The following is a 17,916-nucleotide window of genomic DNA, read 5'->3' as shown; positions in this document are numbered from 1 at the left end:
AACTCGAACAATTAACGTTTCTATAAATCATTAAGATAAATAGTAACTCTTATGATTGATATCTTCGCATGCTTGTTATATTTTTGTACATTCTTCTATGACTTTTACAATAGTTTTGTTTACAACAGGAATAATTCGGGGGTAATGTAACGAAGATTTAATTTCATTTGTTTCAATAATTTCCTGCTAAATATAAATTATTTATTTGGGTCATGATAAATCTATAGAGATTAAAAATAGCATAAATTCACACGAATACTAAAGAATATTATACCACATCTATTAAGAAGCAGAAATAACAATAAACTTTAGTAAGATTAACAATACAATTAGTTTTATAAAAAATACACTGTTTCCTCGTAGAATTTTTTGTATATAGTAAGCAGTACAATATGTTATTGTTATGTTTTCAGTAACTAAAAAGTTAGTAAGCGTTTCTTCTAATTACCGATTAATTAATCATTAATTTGCACACTTTGATAAAATCGTTATCACAAACACACTATCATCACAAACCGACCAAACTATTTATATGCTCGTATGCTGGTACATTTCAGTAAAACGCGTTACGCGACTGTATCTCCTGCGCGAACCATTAGCATTCTGTCGATTTGCAAGATACATAGAAAGAGCGGAGGACTTAATTTCGCCAGCAGCATAAGAGAACGCGGCGATAATTGCACAGTTAATTTGCTTAGCCGCGAATCCTGGTAAAAAACGTGTGAAATTGCAGAAATGTCAACGAGCCTGCGTTGTTTCGTTTGTACTTCTTGCACGCGGTTTCCGACACACGATATCACTGTACGTCGACAATATGCTCGTGCCAGATGCGCAATTACATCACGATAATCTTTCTGTACCGACAACAACATAGAAAACGTGAGTAGACGTTGAGAATCACCACTTCATCTGCTTTCATCGGTCTATTCGACGAGCTTTTACCATCTTGTTGACGAATGTAGCGATGGAAAAATCAGATGGAAAGATCTTGTTTAACGAATATGACGGAACATCAGTTAACTGGACTTGAGGCCAACTTGGTTGAGTTAAAAGACGATTGATAGTAGTACTGTGTACGTATGTACATATTTGTTGATTATGTCAGTGCAACTGGGAATATTGGTTGATAGGATGTGATTTTGAAACATCTAGGTTAATCATGTATAGTTGTTAAGAATTTTTGCAAGTATAATCATACATCATCTGATCTTAAGTGATGAATTTGACTCGTCATGGCAATGCAATGTTTACAAATAACGATAGTAATCGTCATATGCGAAGTATATAATGTCGAATTAGTCTCAATTAAATCGTACGTCAAGGGGTTAATTGGTGCAAATATTTGATATCATTTTGATCACACGAATCTTAACAATTCGATTAAAATCATCTTGTAATTATAAAGTGAATCATAAAATGACAATGGAACGTGACTTTATTGCTGTTCGCTTAAATGGCTTAAATGGGAAAAGACGAAAAAGGATGTAAAATAAAATAAACAAAGATGATTAGTAACTTGATAAAATAAGAACCTATTCTAAGACCTGTAATAATTCTTTTATAAAGGAAAAAGTAAATGCTTTTATAAAGAAGATGCTGTCTTTTGTACATATGCATATATTTTACTTTGAAATATTATCGTATCATTTCAGGTATTACACAATTTATAGCTTTTGCGTATATCTCTTCTGCGATAAAACATTCTCGTGGTTATTAAAAAAAAATATGGACAAGTACAACGATTTCTCTTCTCGCATATTTTATTTTTTAAGACCTTTTTATATACATGTTTGGTCCAAGATGAAGAAATAACTCCTACAGACATTTATTAAGAATAGTAGTACGTATTAAACTTTTAAACCCTGTCTATTTTTTAAGTCATTTTTAGCACTCAACAGTTGCAGCAGAAGTATCTGTTTGATCTCACACATTTTTTTAATCGATTATACAAGAATAAGTAACACATTCAAGAACGATAATAACATATTATAAAGGAATAAAAAAAATAACGAGGAATTTTCCATAGTCGCGTAAAAGGAAATGCATTTACCGACTTGTACGTTACCATACTTAATAATGCGCGTTTATCCTTTCTCTTCAAATGATGTAATAGCTGATCTTTCTTTTCCAATGACGTAACTCTCGTAAAATTCGTTAAACGATTATACATTCTCATAGGAAACTGTGAAAAGGCGGATGATCTTAGCGAATATGTAAATCCTATGTAAGTGCATGAGAAAACACTCGAAAATTCTCTATATACATATTTGTACGTATAAGGTGTTTAAAACAGAAGGGCAGATTTTGTCAATTTCCAATACAAAAATAACGCAACATTACAGAGATGTTAAATAATAAAAAATGAACGAATTATTTTAATAATATAATTTAATACTAAGTTTATTAGCATCATTTGGAGCAGTAATGGTAATAAAGATATGTCGAATATGTGAAAAAATTAACTTTAAAATTAAAAATTTAAAAAATTAAAATTAAATTTGTTTAACAAATCAACCGAATAAAAACCTGATTTAAGTAAAAAATCTACAGGTAAATTAATATAAATTCTGCAAGATCGAAGACTTTCCTCTATACGACAATTCCGTTTTATGTAATCATTGTTTCGTTTTTGAGCATATTTCATGAATAGATACGAATCTCACGGAACATTAAGATATTCGCTAGACAAAAAGCGAGTTCCGAATTTCGTCAGGTACTATATCCTTCTTCTATCACTGTTCTTCTTCGTCTTCTTTCAATCGCGCAACGTTACTGCAAAGGTCGTACTGCTGCATCTACATGAGAGGTAACGAGGAGTCGTTCTGTCGCAATAGCGAGACAACACGAGTCACGATCGGTCAAGAGGGGCTTCGAACCGAAATGCCGTTCTCGGGCGAAATTGCATTTCCGCAACCGTCATTTCTTCTGACCACGACGATGCACTTGCCCCCATCGACGAGGAAAGTTGGCCGTGAGATACTTGTTTCTCCAAAAATATCGAAAAAAACAGGTGAACACGGAGAACGTAAGACGAAGGCCAGCGGATGGCCTGGAAGAATATCGTGTGAAAAATAATAATTTCGTGTGATTCTCGATTATCTTGCCTTGGCCGAGATACAGCTTTCGCTATGCGTTTATTGTCCTTGTCATGATGGTAAGGTATTGCGAATTTGTACTTGAACTAGGGAAAGCGCTTTCATGTTTTCACGAGTGAATACGCACTCTTGTCCATAATGATTTGCATACTTCGAAAAATTATAAAATATAGTTCTACTATACTTTTACTACTATATAGTTGAGGCAAAGATAAGTGGACAGATAGTAGATATAAGTATAGATACAGTTTCGTTAAATAGGGATCTTTCTACAAGAAAATGTAAATATTAATTTCAATCATTTACCAAAAAGCTATAAGGATATATAATAAATAGAACTTGAATATTATGGCACTAGTACCAGTTCGATTAAATTTAATTGATACCTGCTTCCACCAGCTGTCCACTTGTTTCTTTTCTCTATTGTGTGTATGTATAGTAACGTTCCTTAGACAAGGTGTAGATAATTGCACTTAAATGAAACTATTATTCACAGGATATTGATGATATTTTCATATGACTTATCTCTCAGGTATTCACCGTTGTTGTGGAGTTAGCAATAATCAATCGAGAGGTCAGCTGTCACATCATAAAAAGGATACTTTCACAATTTTATGTAGGGACAAACTTTTGATCGCTAATTTACTATCTTAAATAATGCGACTAACTATACGTACTCACATGTCGTTACAAAACCTTCATAGAAAAAATGAATAAATTATTTGAAGTTTCGTTAAATCGTATATTTAATTCTGTCGCACAAATTTTCTTCAATTAATGTCTGCAGAGACAAAAAGTTCCAAAAGAAGACAAGCATTCGTGCTTCTATCATTTTAGAAAATCGGGAATTTAAAACTTTTGATATAAACATCAGTTACAAACCACTAATAGAATATCCTCGCCTGTAAGGAAAATAATTTATAAATCAAACTTTTTGAGCAGAACTTTCTTCACCCGTACCTCGTTCATCCGAACTAGTTAATGCCAAGCATCTATTATCCGACCCATGATACGTACAAACACTTATTGGGATAATCACGTTATGTGCGAACGTTTATTATTGGAATTACTCGGTTATCCGAACAATTTTCGGTTTAAACTATTGTATATGACATTTCACTATTTCTAGTTATTTCCAATAATTCATGTCAATTTGGTTGATTGGTTAATTATAGAGGGGACCTAGTTCGTGATGAAATAATTTGAAGGTTGTAAGCAAGAGGTGGAGAAATAGGAGGAGCGATTAACACTTGTGGTTGATCGAAACGCCTATCACGCAGTACTCGACGTTGATATTTCCACGTGAACGGGACGAACTGGTGTTTTTCTTTGCGATGTCGACGTATCGATGCTTCAGGTTTGAATATGATTTATCTAGTAGTGGCCTTTGAACAGAGCTAACTGCCATCGCGCCAGTGAAGAAAATTCACTTCAATGACGCTGACTATCGTAGAACAGGTTTATTGATGGCGTTGTATAAATATTAATTGAATGAAGTAATGCAGTGATGCGGAAGATATCTTGTTCGGTTTTTATTTGAGAAAATTTGTCAGACGCGTAACCTGTTTATTTTTTGTTAAAATGTTTTATCAGCTTCCTTCTACCACTAAAAAGAGAACTTCCAAATAAAAAACGTGTCAAGTTAAACAAGTGGCAAGAAAATGATTTATGTGAGCAATTTACAAGGGATTAAACTAAGATACCGAAGCTTCCTACTTTTATTTGAATTTAATTATTGCAAAAACAAGTGCTGTGTTTCAACATAACATCTTTGATCCTAAGTAAGAACGAGATAGTAAAATATCTCTTAAAAGGATCTTCTTCAATTGATCTAGTTACAGTTAAGCAACGGCATCTCTGTAATTGACATCTGTTACGAACAATATGTCTATTTATAATAATGCAAATATTGTACGACTACTCGATAACAGACTAGTCTAATGTATTCTAATATATAGCATTGTATAAGCCTGTGAAATGCAACTATATTATGGTAGCAGCTAATAGCACTCACAGGATACAACTGGATACAACTTTAATTAGATAAAATAAAAGTAAAAAATGCTGTCTTTCAAGTACCTAACTACTCGAACTCGTTTAAAATCTGCGTTTAATGCTCTTCATCTTCATCTGCTTACTGAAAACTATCTTATCGCGAAGCGTCGTTCTAGCAGCACTCGGAAGATTCCTGATGATTTACGAAAATCATAATGCAGCGGTGCGTATACATTTGCAGCACACAGGTGGTTAGACCTCGTCATATAGCCGCGGTTTGCGCGACTGTTATGTCGTTGGAATCCGCGAAATAAATCAATTGTGCTCGCGTGAGTATGGCCGAAGAAGGATGCTCGAAGGATTAGGGGAGCCATGGAACGTTGGAACGGAAAGTTCACGTCGGCCTGTGAACCGCGATACTATGGCAAGATATCGTTGAAACCATCTAGGCCAACCGTATTGATGCGCCAATAATGTTGGGTCTTCTCTAACCCTTGCTAGGAGTGACTTGATCTACAGTGACTCACGAAAGTATTCGAACACCTGTGGAAATCTTTTATGAATCTATTACGTATATTGTACGAAACATTTAAAAATTTCTTCAGCACTGTAATGAAACACGAACATCATGATCGCAAGATATTTAGTACAAATATACAAATTTTACGTGAGATAACTCGCAAAAAATTGCAACTTTCAAAATATCAAATTGAAAATGAAAGTTAGTCACTAGGAAGTAGGAAGTGACTTACTCATTTCTTCTTCACAGATCAATGCTCTATGTGCACATTTCATTTCTATCCAATTCACATAATTCTCAAGTTTGCGTGTTAATTTTCGAATATATTAGGTTGTCTCAAAAATTTCTTTCGTTTTGTAAGCAAATAATCGATGCATACTACTTTTTGTTTTATATTATTTTATTGAATTATGTATGGTCCATTTTGTTCCAGTAGAACCTAATATTATCTCGAAACCAACTACAATCTTGCACCAAGATCATATGGTTTAAATAATCAATTAAAATAATCAAAATTCACATTGTATCATAATCAAATGTATTCACATACATTTCAGATGATTTAAACGAATTTTACTTTCATTTCTATTTCTGATCATGTATGTGCAATGATTTAGTTTATTGCTTATTGTGCACATTAAATAAATAAAACTATTAAGTATGACAAGTGTTTTTAAAAGAGTATTTATTAAAAGATAATTAAGTCAGTAACATTATCGTAAAGCAGTAATCTCTCCAACACCGTGGTGTTCGAACGTTAATAACGACTACTGTACATAAATCAGTGCTCGACTAATTGCAAGCAATCACAATAACCGAAGGAAAAGAAGGAAGAAAAAAATCGTTCAATTGGGTACTCCATTGATCCAGGTAAGGTAATGCCCGCTGGCATTTGAATTGCACGGCGAAATTACATAATACAATAACTGGAAGAAGGTCTAAAGAGAGAAAGCGTATTAAGCAGCCGGTTACAAAGATGACGCGTTTCAGTGTTAATTGAATATCGGCGAAATTTTACGGTTTTATCTTTTCCACCAGTGCAATGCTACTTATGTATCCGAAGAAAGGAGAGGAAGTTGAATTCGCGATTAGTCTCTTCTGTGGATGTTATCGATAATTTATTCAGGACACGAACGAAATAAATCGATCGATACCGGTCTTGTATACGAAGAATGATTCACGACGGCCAGGCTAGACGACACTTTCGAGGTAAAGGGGTAGATTCGTATCATCATTGACCGTGTTGTTCCTTTTTCTCTTTAATCCGAGATACCATTTGAAACCTCACGAATGCATAATGCGCTTCGCGATTGCTCATGATGATGTAAAGTATCCTCGAACTGAGTTTTTGGCAGGCGGCAAGATAAAGTTTAAGAACGATTTCAATCATTACAGAATAGTTTTATATATTGTTATATGCGCGTATCATTATACGCCTCATAGTGTTTAAATGGATCATTTCGCTAGATCATTAGGCACAAGGTATAAAAGCGTAGTCACTGAGAATATTCTTGAAATCTTAAACGTAATAAATCAAGTATAAAGTAGGTATAGCTGCGAGCAATGATTTGCATTCGAGCAATGATAGGTATTTAAATAATGATGCGTTCGATCATAGAAACTGTTAATTCATCTACTCTATATGATCTCTTTAATAATATGTTCTTTAATATATCGTGATATCATCGACGTTTACAAATATCTATAATTGTCAATTTTACACCTAATTAGTGTACATAAAAATTCATCATATTTCAATCAAATTCTTCATATTTAAATTTAGTCACATACAAACATCGTATATAATGTTCAGTTAGCTCCAAATTCAAAATTGCAAATATTTTGTATCTTATACTGAGATATTTAGATATATCACAACAGAATATAATTACCTAATTTTAATCTGAATTAATGTCAAATATAGCATAAATTTAGATTTCCATCATACTTAATTAAAGTAACAGAATACAATTTTTAATTAAATCCAAATCAATCCATATAATGCTCAGTTAGCTGGAAATTCTAAATTTCTAATATTTAAATTTAAATCCCGCTTAATTTAATTAGTTCATCGTTAATAACTCCTCACCGCTCTGAAATCCAACGAAATTACTAAACTACAAAATTCAATGACGTCCAATCGTAAATCGAGTACTAATTTATCCAACTCTACAGAAACAAGCCAGTCTAACGTCTATCATCTACAAAGCGCCGCGGATCCCTGACATTTTTGAGACACCCTCGCAACCTCCAGCACCACTATTAACAGAGAATCGATTCACCTGTGAGTGTCTCGGATAGTTCCAACGATAAAAACGTACGATGCGAACGCAACAGAGTATAGTATCTATGTATCGGTGGTCGTCTACCGACAGAGTGGTGGCATTTAACCGATCCGTGCCATCGTGTTCGCTAGTTTCGTTACGCAACCAAGCGCCTTTAAGTCGGTGGCGACGAAGACGATGTCGTCGGCGACGACCACGACAACGTCGACCTCGTGTGGTCCAGTCTCGATTCTTACGAAATCCCTCACTCTCGTGCGCGGGTTCCTCTTTGAAAAGCAGCTTCGTATGCTCATCTCGTTTCTTACCATTTTATTCCTTTTCAATAGGATCGACACGACGAGCCTTGTTAGATATACTCGACTTGTAGGGTTAATTATTGTTCGATTAACGAGTGTATATATATATATAGTGGTTTGTCATGTACAAGAGTAAGTACACTAATCGACGTCAATGAAACGGGACTACTTAGAAAACGATGAATCGTCTTGTCGTGAGATCGTGTTTTCGAGAGAGAGTGAAATTTTCTGGGAATCGAGAGAATGATTGTGAACACATGATGGATGAAATGGAATTTATAAAGTGACTGTGCGTTTGCTTTTGGTAGGAAGATTTTAAGTGAAAAGTTTGTCTTTGGTTAATTTTTCTTCGATAAAATTGTGTGGGTGGACGCTTGGACGTTGTTGCAGTAGAATATTTGAAAAGTGATTATTTAAATTATGTAACTCTATATTATCTTTAGACCGCGGGTCTCTCATGCATTTTGTAGCAAATTTAAATGTACGAAAATGTACTGAATGTCTATAGCAGTGGATACTTCAACTGTTTAATTAGGATAATATTTTTGCGTTCGTAAAATTTTGTAAGAAAAAAGGCATTCTCTATATAAAATATCTTTTATGTATGTAAATTGAAGAATAGGTTAAGTTATGTATAAAATCAATTTTAGTCAATAAATTGGAAGATGAAAACTTTCTAGTATGGACTTTCTATAAGAGCTTCAACTTCAACTCAGGAATTGAATTCCTGATTTCAAGGTCCTTTTACCAAGCTTCTTTCGAATTTGTTATGCCTGCTCATAGATGCTACCTAAAGATATCGATAAAATAATAATATTAATATTTTTGCTTCAATTTCTTTTGTTACAATAGTTTTAATGATATACTTTGTTTTGTTTTATTATATATGTACCAATATCTGCAATCAGAAATGAAGTTATTCTAGAACGTAGAAGTGTCCTTATTCAGGGATAATTTATTCATTCCATCAGACGATGACACGAACGAAAGTTTCTGGTAGTTTATCCAAGGATTAAGTAAACTGAAAATAGTGAAACGGGAAGACCATATTTCGGTCATCGTCATCACAGCTCAACTCTGATATGCATCGCGATAATCAAACTCGTTAGATATATTTATATAAGCAAACGTAACGTTTGAACGCTTTACATCTGTTGCACGAACCACAAGATTGGTTGAGAAGATATCAGTGATGTATTCAAGTCAGTATCCCCGTGAGAAACATGACGAAATAATTGACATCGCTTACGGTTTCAACAAGTTCCGGTTTCTCCTCGACAAAATATATAACGTATCAATCAGGTTTAGACTGGCAAGAGTTTCAGTCAAGATTGTCATTTTAATCGTTATAACAACAGAAATTGTCGCTCGTTGTTCGTCTTCGACAAAAGATTAAGAAAGAGAAGAAGTATAAAGTATTGTATAAATCCACAGATGTTTATAATTTTTTTCTGTTCGAAATAAAACGTTTGAATTCGAAAAGTTTGACTGCTCGAATCTGCTCGAATTACTTTTATCAACAAATTCTCGAAATGCAAATGGTTAATACGTATATTTAATTATAATCCTTGGAATTTTAATATAATAAAGCGATCATCTTTAAAATATTTTCATCAATATACTGTTCCATTTTGAATATAAATCTTTATTTACATTACGAGACAAAATATGTGTTATATTAATAATAACTTGTTATTTATTTTTTATGTATTGTCAGCTATGATGTGTCAATTTCTTACACTTCCTTAAAGACTGTATAATTAGGATTTATAATCCTACTTGTTATCTTAATTTCAGAGGACTCAATTGCAACCTATGGGCTACAAGATTATAATTACGAGAACAATTATGGTAATATTTTATTCTACATGTTGCGATTCTATGATAGAAGACTTACTATCTTTAAACGAAGGAACAAAATTCCCGTTTACATCTTGCATTTGGAAATTTAAAAGGAGACACACCGTCACAAATTTTTCAATTACAATACGCTATTATATACATCTTGATTATTTCTGTAATTTTTGCAATTTCTATTAAAAAAGTAGAAGGAATTTGATTACCTCGCCACCTCCTTCAGGGAACATTTGCTGTGTTTCTGTGGGGTTGTTGGATCGAAAAGATAAAACTGACTGATGGTTAATGAAAATACGTTTAGTTTGGTCTTAACGGTGATTTATTCGAATCTCTAAATAATATTTCTTTGTTCTTTAGAGAGGTATTGGTATCAGAATTGCAATAAATTGTATTGCCTGGCTGATCTTTGGAAACAATTTTTAGCAAAAAGGGGAAAAGACAGTACAACAAAATCATTAGAAGACAAAAGAGTCGTTTCCAATGGCTTTTATCGTATGAGATACTTCAAACAACATTTTAAAGACACTTAAAAGCTATATCAGGAATTTCAAAATCATGGGTAAGAATTTACATCACTGACTGTTTCTAAGTTGACAAGTTTACACAATCAATTACTATTTATAGAAAGCATTAGAGTCATTGATTATACATTTCATTATAAATAAAACATCGATTGTGCATTTAAAAGTAGAAATAAATCTATCTTATAAGAAGATACATCTGTATACTAAAAAATATTGCAACAGATTGTACATTAATCATTATTAAACTTGTAAGAAATTGTATATTAAAATTATTGGTACACTAAATTCTCAAAGATCTTAATATTATACAATGTAGGATAGAATACTGATACCATAATAATATAAATATAAAAAATCAAATGACTAAATAAGCTACCACATTGTCTGCGTTATTTGTCTGAAAAATGTCTTGAACGAATTATCGTTCCACATTTATAATACATTAAAATATTATTGTAAACGTAAAAACAAAATTTATATCACCAGAATTAATAATTTTTTATAAAATAAAAAATTAAACATGTAATTAAAAAACCTGAGTAGAAGAAGAGTAATCAGTAAACGTAGGCTTCGTCTTCATAACAGAGAAGACAATGAAGGGAAAGAAGAAACGAGGAAAAAAGAAACGAATCATAAATCATCAATGACGATTGCTGTTACCGCTTGTTGCTAAGTTAAATCCATTACTAATCGATTAAAATTTATGTCCCCTAATCTGAGCAAGAGGATTCTCCATCGAATCGTATACAATCGATTATACAATATCGTCGCGCTTCACGATGAGCTGCAGCAAAAAGGGGGAAAGTCACGACCCGTGCGCCGATGCACGAGCCAGCAAGAACTCAACCGATTATCTAATGTCGTGCCACCTAAGTAAGTATATTCACTGTGAGCAGAGGATCCCGTGGGTGGGGAAACATCTTAACGAAACCTGATCAACGGAAATTTCACTGAAAGTATGCACGAACGAAAGTAACAGGAATAGGAAAGAACGTGATCGATTTCGGTGCCATTTTTCTTATCTTCTACGGTTGCGATCGCGACGCGTACATCGAGTCGTAATGATACATAAATCATGTGGTTTACGATTGTCACCTGTACACGATGAACACACGGTGTATTACATAAACAAGTTTATTACGATGCATTTTGTACAAAAAGAACAATATAGGCTATATAAGATTAGAGATATAAAATAAAAAAGTGGCAATGTTGGTTACTAATTACCAGTAAGATCGATCAAAATTAACCATGGTCGAAAGTAGTCAAAAACCATTTTCGCTATCGATAATGGTTACAAGAAAGAAGTTTAATCATCTATGACGGCATGATAACATACTTTTAAATGTTTAAAAGCGTAAATGTTATGTAAAGAATTTTTCTAAATTTCGAAAGAAGATAAAAGTAAAATTAGTGTCCTTTTGGAGTTAGAAGTTGTACGTACTTCCTGAATATTGGAGAATGAAAAATGCCACAAAGAGGAACCTGTCTACGAATGTTTGACAAAAATCAATTATGCTATTTTGTTTGTTGCAACAACAAGTTGCTTAATCCGTTGATAAATTTCGTTTTCTCGTTTCCGCGATAGCTTAATAACTTTGAAAGCGACATTTGGTAGACGATAGCCGAGCATCATTATAACCAATATTTCACTCTTCTGTATTTTAATGACATTAGGAACATTATTTATGGCGTAATGAAGTATGTCTTAAATAAGAATCTGCATTTCAATTTTGTACAATTTAGATTGAAATTTATATCGCCTTAGTTATTATAACAATTTCTACTTCGCGACCTGATTATTTTTTTTAACAACAGAATTTTTGTATGATAAATTTATTTCATTTTGTATGATGAATTTATCGAAATAGAACATAGAGGATAATAGATAAAAAAGGAACTTGAAATTATTATTATTAAAATTCTTCTACAAAATATTTAAATCAAAAATTACAAGCGCGAAAATTTTTTAAACAAACGAATATGTTTCCCAAAAATTATAATACTTTGTTTACTATTTCTACTGAGTTGCCATTATGGGTTGATGTGATTTTAAAAAGAATATTAATTGTAATTTAAATAAACATAGCGATTCAATTGTTACTTTTGCTTTAGTACTTTAACTATTATTTTAAGTAATTTCACACCTAACGTTTATTTTTTGTAAACACTTTGATTCAAAAATAAAGTAACAAGTTAATTCTCTCGCATCAATTCTTGTCTAAACAAATACAGAAGCGATTTTACTCTGCCACAAGAAGAATTTTGAATGTCAGGTTTTCAAATACATGACTCGACGAAATTGTACAAGTGCCATTGCCAACAAAAGAATCGATTATGTCAAATCACCCATTGTCAGAATGAAAACGGAAATATCAATCCTTTCGTATCCCTTCAAAGACTATCTTCAAAGGCTCTTGTAGAAATCCAGAGCATTAAAGTTCAATCTATACGCATCTAAAACTCTAAATCAACAGCTAACAATCTACTCAGACATGAGCTCTTATAAAATAGTTTTCACAATAAATATGTATTTTACCTACAAATTTGTAATTTTGTCAATCTAAATATTTAGAATAAATACAATAGTACCTCGTCCTTATTTTTTCCTTAACGCTATTTATAAATGTTATTTCATATTATATATTTCTTTTTATTTACAATATATATACATATATTAAAAAAATATAAATACCATATATATAAATATAAATAAAACAAACATCATTCGAGCTTTAAATTAAAAGTTTCATTTAACTTTTTTTATTTTGTTTAAACCTGTAATATAGGATTTCACGGAAATCTTTTTGCAAAAGTCTAGACAAGAATACTAGAAGTCTTGCAATCGATAATGAGCAAAGAACGTCGAGTACGCAAACGTAACTACATGGGAATCTCATGAAACGAGCCTGCCTTCTTTATTACACGCGTCGTTTGCCATTCTACGTAGCTTTCGATCAATTACAAGGATATAAAATCCCAAGGAAGAAAAAGAGGCCTGAAGAAAAAAGAAAAAAGAAAGAAAGAATCGTGACACAGAGAACATAGATCTTCTCGCGACCAGGACTCATCTTCTTCCCTTTCCACGTCGTCTCGTTCCTCTTCTGCAACGATGCCTTGCTCTTTTGAGCATTAGCATAAACCTTATGCCATAAACGGCCTCCGACGCTTACGTAACACCCACTGACTTTCTTTTCGAACTTCCATACGTACCTTCTTTCTTCTCTTTGATCCCTTGTTTCGTTTTTTTAGAGAAATTAGAGAACGAAGGACGTCTTTGTTCTGCTTTTATAATGTTCCACGGGAAAGAATGAGTAACTTAGAGCAACAGCAAGGTCGATTTGACGTAATCCTATACGAGACGCCTCCCCGCGATCTTTATTTTTAATCCTTGTGGGTTTGAATATATTTGCAAGATTTATAAACGAGTATCGTCCGTGAAAACGAGATGTCATCGGTGGTTCCATCAAGCGATTTACGCCACGATTGCGAAACGCTACTGGAGGAAAGAATGAATCTGAAAAACCGCAAAAAATTCCCAACGGTAGTTATCTAATTCCGATCTGTCAGAGAGCTAAAGTTTCGTAAAATATGTATTTTAATGTGGTATTGGATTTACTAGTAACGGCACTAATAACGTTACTAATAACTTTGATAAAGCGAAAGTATTATATCGTTGCGTAATGTATGTCGCTTTTCGCTAAAATTTTTTTAAAATTATTTTAAAATCATAAAACGTTCGACGTTTATAATGTTTATAATTTAATAATCTGAATAATCTTCCGTTGTAATAATTGATAATTAAGCAATATTTTGAATCACGGGTTGGCGATTAATAATGAATATGTATAATATCTGATTAACCGCTAATTTTAAACGATTATGTCAATCGTGATTTCTGAAGAACAATATTAAGTAACGATGAATTATTACGTAATAATAAAAATTGTCAAGATATAACAAAATATGAACACGAGAAAATGTATGTGTATGATAAATATAATATTACTGCTTAATTTAAGCTACACCTAAAGCTAAACAGTGACTTTCCATTCTTCATTAAGAGATTGTTACGAAAAAATATCGCACGGAAGCGCCGCATAAAGTGAACGTTTTGAACGTAAGCATAATTTGTTCGCCGCAATTAACCCTACCGTGTCATGGTAACGTAAAAATTGCCGATAAAATCAGACATTATGCTTCTGATCGGTTATGTTTGTTAGAGAAGATCGAACGTGACTTTTACTGAATATCGCGATTCACCTTTCGGAGAGATGAATACTAGTTTGCGTGACCTCCGAATATTATAGCTCCGATCGACGATCAATTTGTGAAAAATGTAAACGACGGTGAATGCTGAAGATCCATGTGTTGTAACGACAGACTAAATCTAATTTGGGATGAATTATGCTGATACAACCACGCTCTTGATCGTTTTTACTAATACATGCTTTCATTAAGAAGAGGCTCGATCGATTATCTACACTAATATTATAATATTTCAATTTTGCATTTTCTGTAAATCCGTAAAAAGGAATGCGCAGTTAAATTATAAGAATAATCATATATTATTGTAACATACTAATAGTTTTGTTTTAATTTGTTTTAATTTGTTTTAATTTGTTTTAATTTGTTTTAATTTGTTTTAATTTGTTTTAATTATTCGTTATTAAATGCAGTTTAATTGAATTTGTATGAGTGTACTGATCGAATCAGTGCATCTTTGTCAATGGATGAAGACAATGAATGAAGAATGCAGATGAAATGATACGAAAATACTTTTAACACTGAATTTGAAACACTGAGTGCATCGAAAAAGATTCCGCTTATAAAGATTAGAATAATTTACAATATTTTAATTTTCCCAGCGTGAAAAGATTTCTTTATAAATATTTCTACAGCATTGTACGTTGTTATATTAGTACCATAATCTACTATTTCACTTTTCCCTAAAAGAAACGAGAATAGTATCCTCGAAAATTGACTGCAACTAAATAAATTTCTCTGCTATAACAATTTACAGTATTTTAATTCTACCTGCATAAAAAGTTTCTCTCCCTTTGTAAACATTCTCAGAACATTGCATCTTATTGCGATAATACAGAAATGTATTTCTCAACGTTTTCTCAAAATAACCATCACTTGCATCTCCATAAATTTATATCCTCTTAAATAATCATCTTCTTTGTTCAGCTAGCCTGAAACGGTAATACCAAGCCCTATACACTTCTGGAAGGATTTTCTGACGCCGATCGCATCCATTGTTCCATCCAAGTTTGGTAAGACGAGGATCCGTACAGGATCCACGGTGAAACCACGTGCGATTTTCGCTGCTGGCTGCTCTTCCTCGAATTCTTGTCTGACATTCACCGCCTCTTCCTTTGTCGGTCATCGTTCTACCACCGCCAGTCGGCCAATGCCATTCGGTGATTTCGACATCTTCGCCGAAGAATTTTGGGAGTCGGTTACTTGGAAGGGGTAAAATTCATCTCGAAATCCGACTATATAACGGTCCTCTGGATCATGATTGAATCAGTATCGTAATCTAACTCATCTCAGGTTAACACCTGTGCATCGTCTTTGACAATCTAAAGAAGTTCAATCCAAACCAAAACAACCAATCATGAAACTGGTGCGTGTTTCCTTCGAGTATTAAGCGAAATTTCTTATCGGACGTCAAAAGTGTATCGTCGTGGTTTCATTCGTATTTCATCTTCTTTATTTCATATAAAATTACAATTTATAAAAATGAAAATAATAAAAATGGAAGCTTCGTTTGCTTCCATTAGTGGATTTTTATTCTTGAAATGGAAAATGATCATTCGTAAGAGATCGCCGATGATCTAGCGATTACGAGCGTGCAATTAACGCGCACAGGATCGTTATGTACCATTAACGATAGAGCGATACTGCATCCAGCAATTTACGTTTAGTATCGTTTTTCTCTTGCCTATTGTTAACATGCAAATATGTTTGTAGAATTATTTTAAGTAAATCACCGGTAACGGATCTCCTTGCATAACATGTGCGTTCTTGCCACCGGAAGACAGTGACGAATCACGCGGGATAATTAAACAGGCGCTTGAAATAAAACAACGAGATAACATAGTGTTTACAGACGAAAAGCCAGTAATACTTCGTTGCGATTCACGGTTTAATGATTGATTTTAAAACGATCCAAAAGACTTTTAAAATAATCCTCAGTTTTTGCCAGATCGGCTACTAAATATCTTCTTAAGTCTATTACTTCGATCCACGATTCGATAATTGACGTTAAAACAATTCAAAAGATTCTTTAGATGAGTTTTACTCTACTTTTACCATGGCATATTCAATAGTCAATTTCAAAACAATTCTAAAGGAATTCGAAAATAATTTGTATCATCTTTCTCTGTGCTTTTATTATCGGGTTCTTCATCTACATGAATCTTTATGGATTCAACAGAACGTATTCGTTTACGTTTTAAGTGTATCGATATTCAATTTCATATCAAATGTTAGTTGCTTTCTTCTTCGTTGCAGTTCGTCGCTTTCGCCCTCGTCGTTGTCGCCGTTTCCGCTGCTCCTCAAGTTCGTCAAGAAGACGTACTGGTCCTCAAGGAGACACCCTCTGACAATATTGGCCTGGGCAGTTACAACTATGGCTACGAACTTTCCAATGGACAAGCTCATCAGGAATCCGCCGAATTGGTTAACGTAGGAACCGAAAACGAATCTTTGGCTGTTCGTGGAAGCTTCAGCTGGGTAGACCCACAAACCAACGTGAAATACACCGTCAACTACGTGGCCGATGAGAATGGATTCCAACCACAGGGCGAACATATCCCTGCTTGAGCTGTACATACCCTTAGTTTTAAATAAATTTTCGATTTAAGTATTTCCTTGGTATATTTTCTTCCCTTTTTTCACAGTTTACCATTTCTTGTTTCTTTTTTTGCTTAATTTTTAGATGACAGAATTTTGATTCACGTTTTAACATGACATATTTAACATTTATTGCCACATTGCGGATTTTCATGCATTTGTGGGAGATTTAAAATTTACAGAGTACATATAGTATGCAAAAATATAAAAAATGTCCATAGTAAAGTATTCGTTCTAATTTTTAATACGCAAAACGAATCTCTAAATTGTATTTCTTTAATTACAAATGTCCATAGAAATGCAAACTTACAAATCTACAGTCTATTAATTTCTAGATTACACCGACGATCGCAAGTATTAGAATTTCAAGTATGCGTGAACCAAATGTGACATTTAGTACATATCAAACATTTTTTACTACCTTTATCATAGATCTGTTGTTTCAGTTACTCTATATGTCTCATGATATTAGTATTTAAT

The 17,916-nt window shown here is 33.1% G+C and overlaps 1 protein-coding gene and 1 long non-coding RNA gene across 2 annotated transcripts; both read left to right on the top strand.

Annotated features, from left to right (window-relative positions):
- The first annotated feature begins 575 nt into the window (after positions 1-575).
- LOC143303771 (uncharacterized) lies at positions 576-10,707 on the top strand. The gene is made up of 3 exons (XR_013060401.1): positions 576-879; positions 9,989-10,042; positions 10,406-10,707. It is a non-coding gene; the product is annotated as an uncharacterized LOC143303771 (long non-coding RNA).
- Positions 10,708-16,115: 5,408 nt separating this feature from the next.
- On the top strand, positions 16,116-17,449 carry LOC117163969 (flexible cuticle protein 12-like). Its single transcript, XM_033346733.2, has 2 exons — positions 16,116-16,204; positions 17,095-17,449. Exons 1-2 carry the CDS (start codon positions 16,196-16,198, stop codon positions 17,404-17,406), a joined length of 321 nt encoding a protein of 106 aa, XP_033202624.1. The 5' UTR covers positions 16,116-16,195; the 3' UTR covers positions 17,407-17,449.
- Positions 17,450-17,916: the final 467 nt, after the last annotated feature.

Source organism: Bombus vancouverensis, chromosome 2, assembly GCF_051014615.1.
Source record: "Bombus vancouverensis nearcticus chromosome 2, iyBomVanc1_principal, whole genome shotgun sequence".
NCBI classification, from domain to species: Eukaryota; Metazoa; Arthropoda; class Insecta; order Hymenoptera; family Apidae; genus Bombus; species Bombus vancouverensis.
Note: the sequence above shows the minus strand (reverse complement) of the source record. Positions and strands in the feature narration are given on the sequence as shown.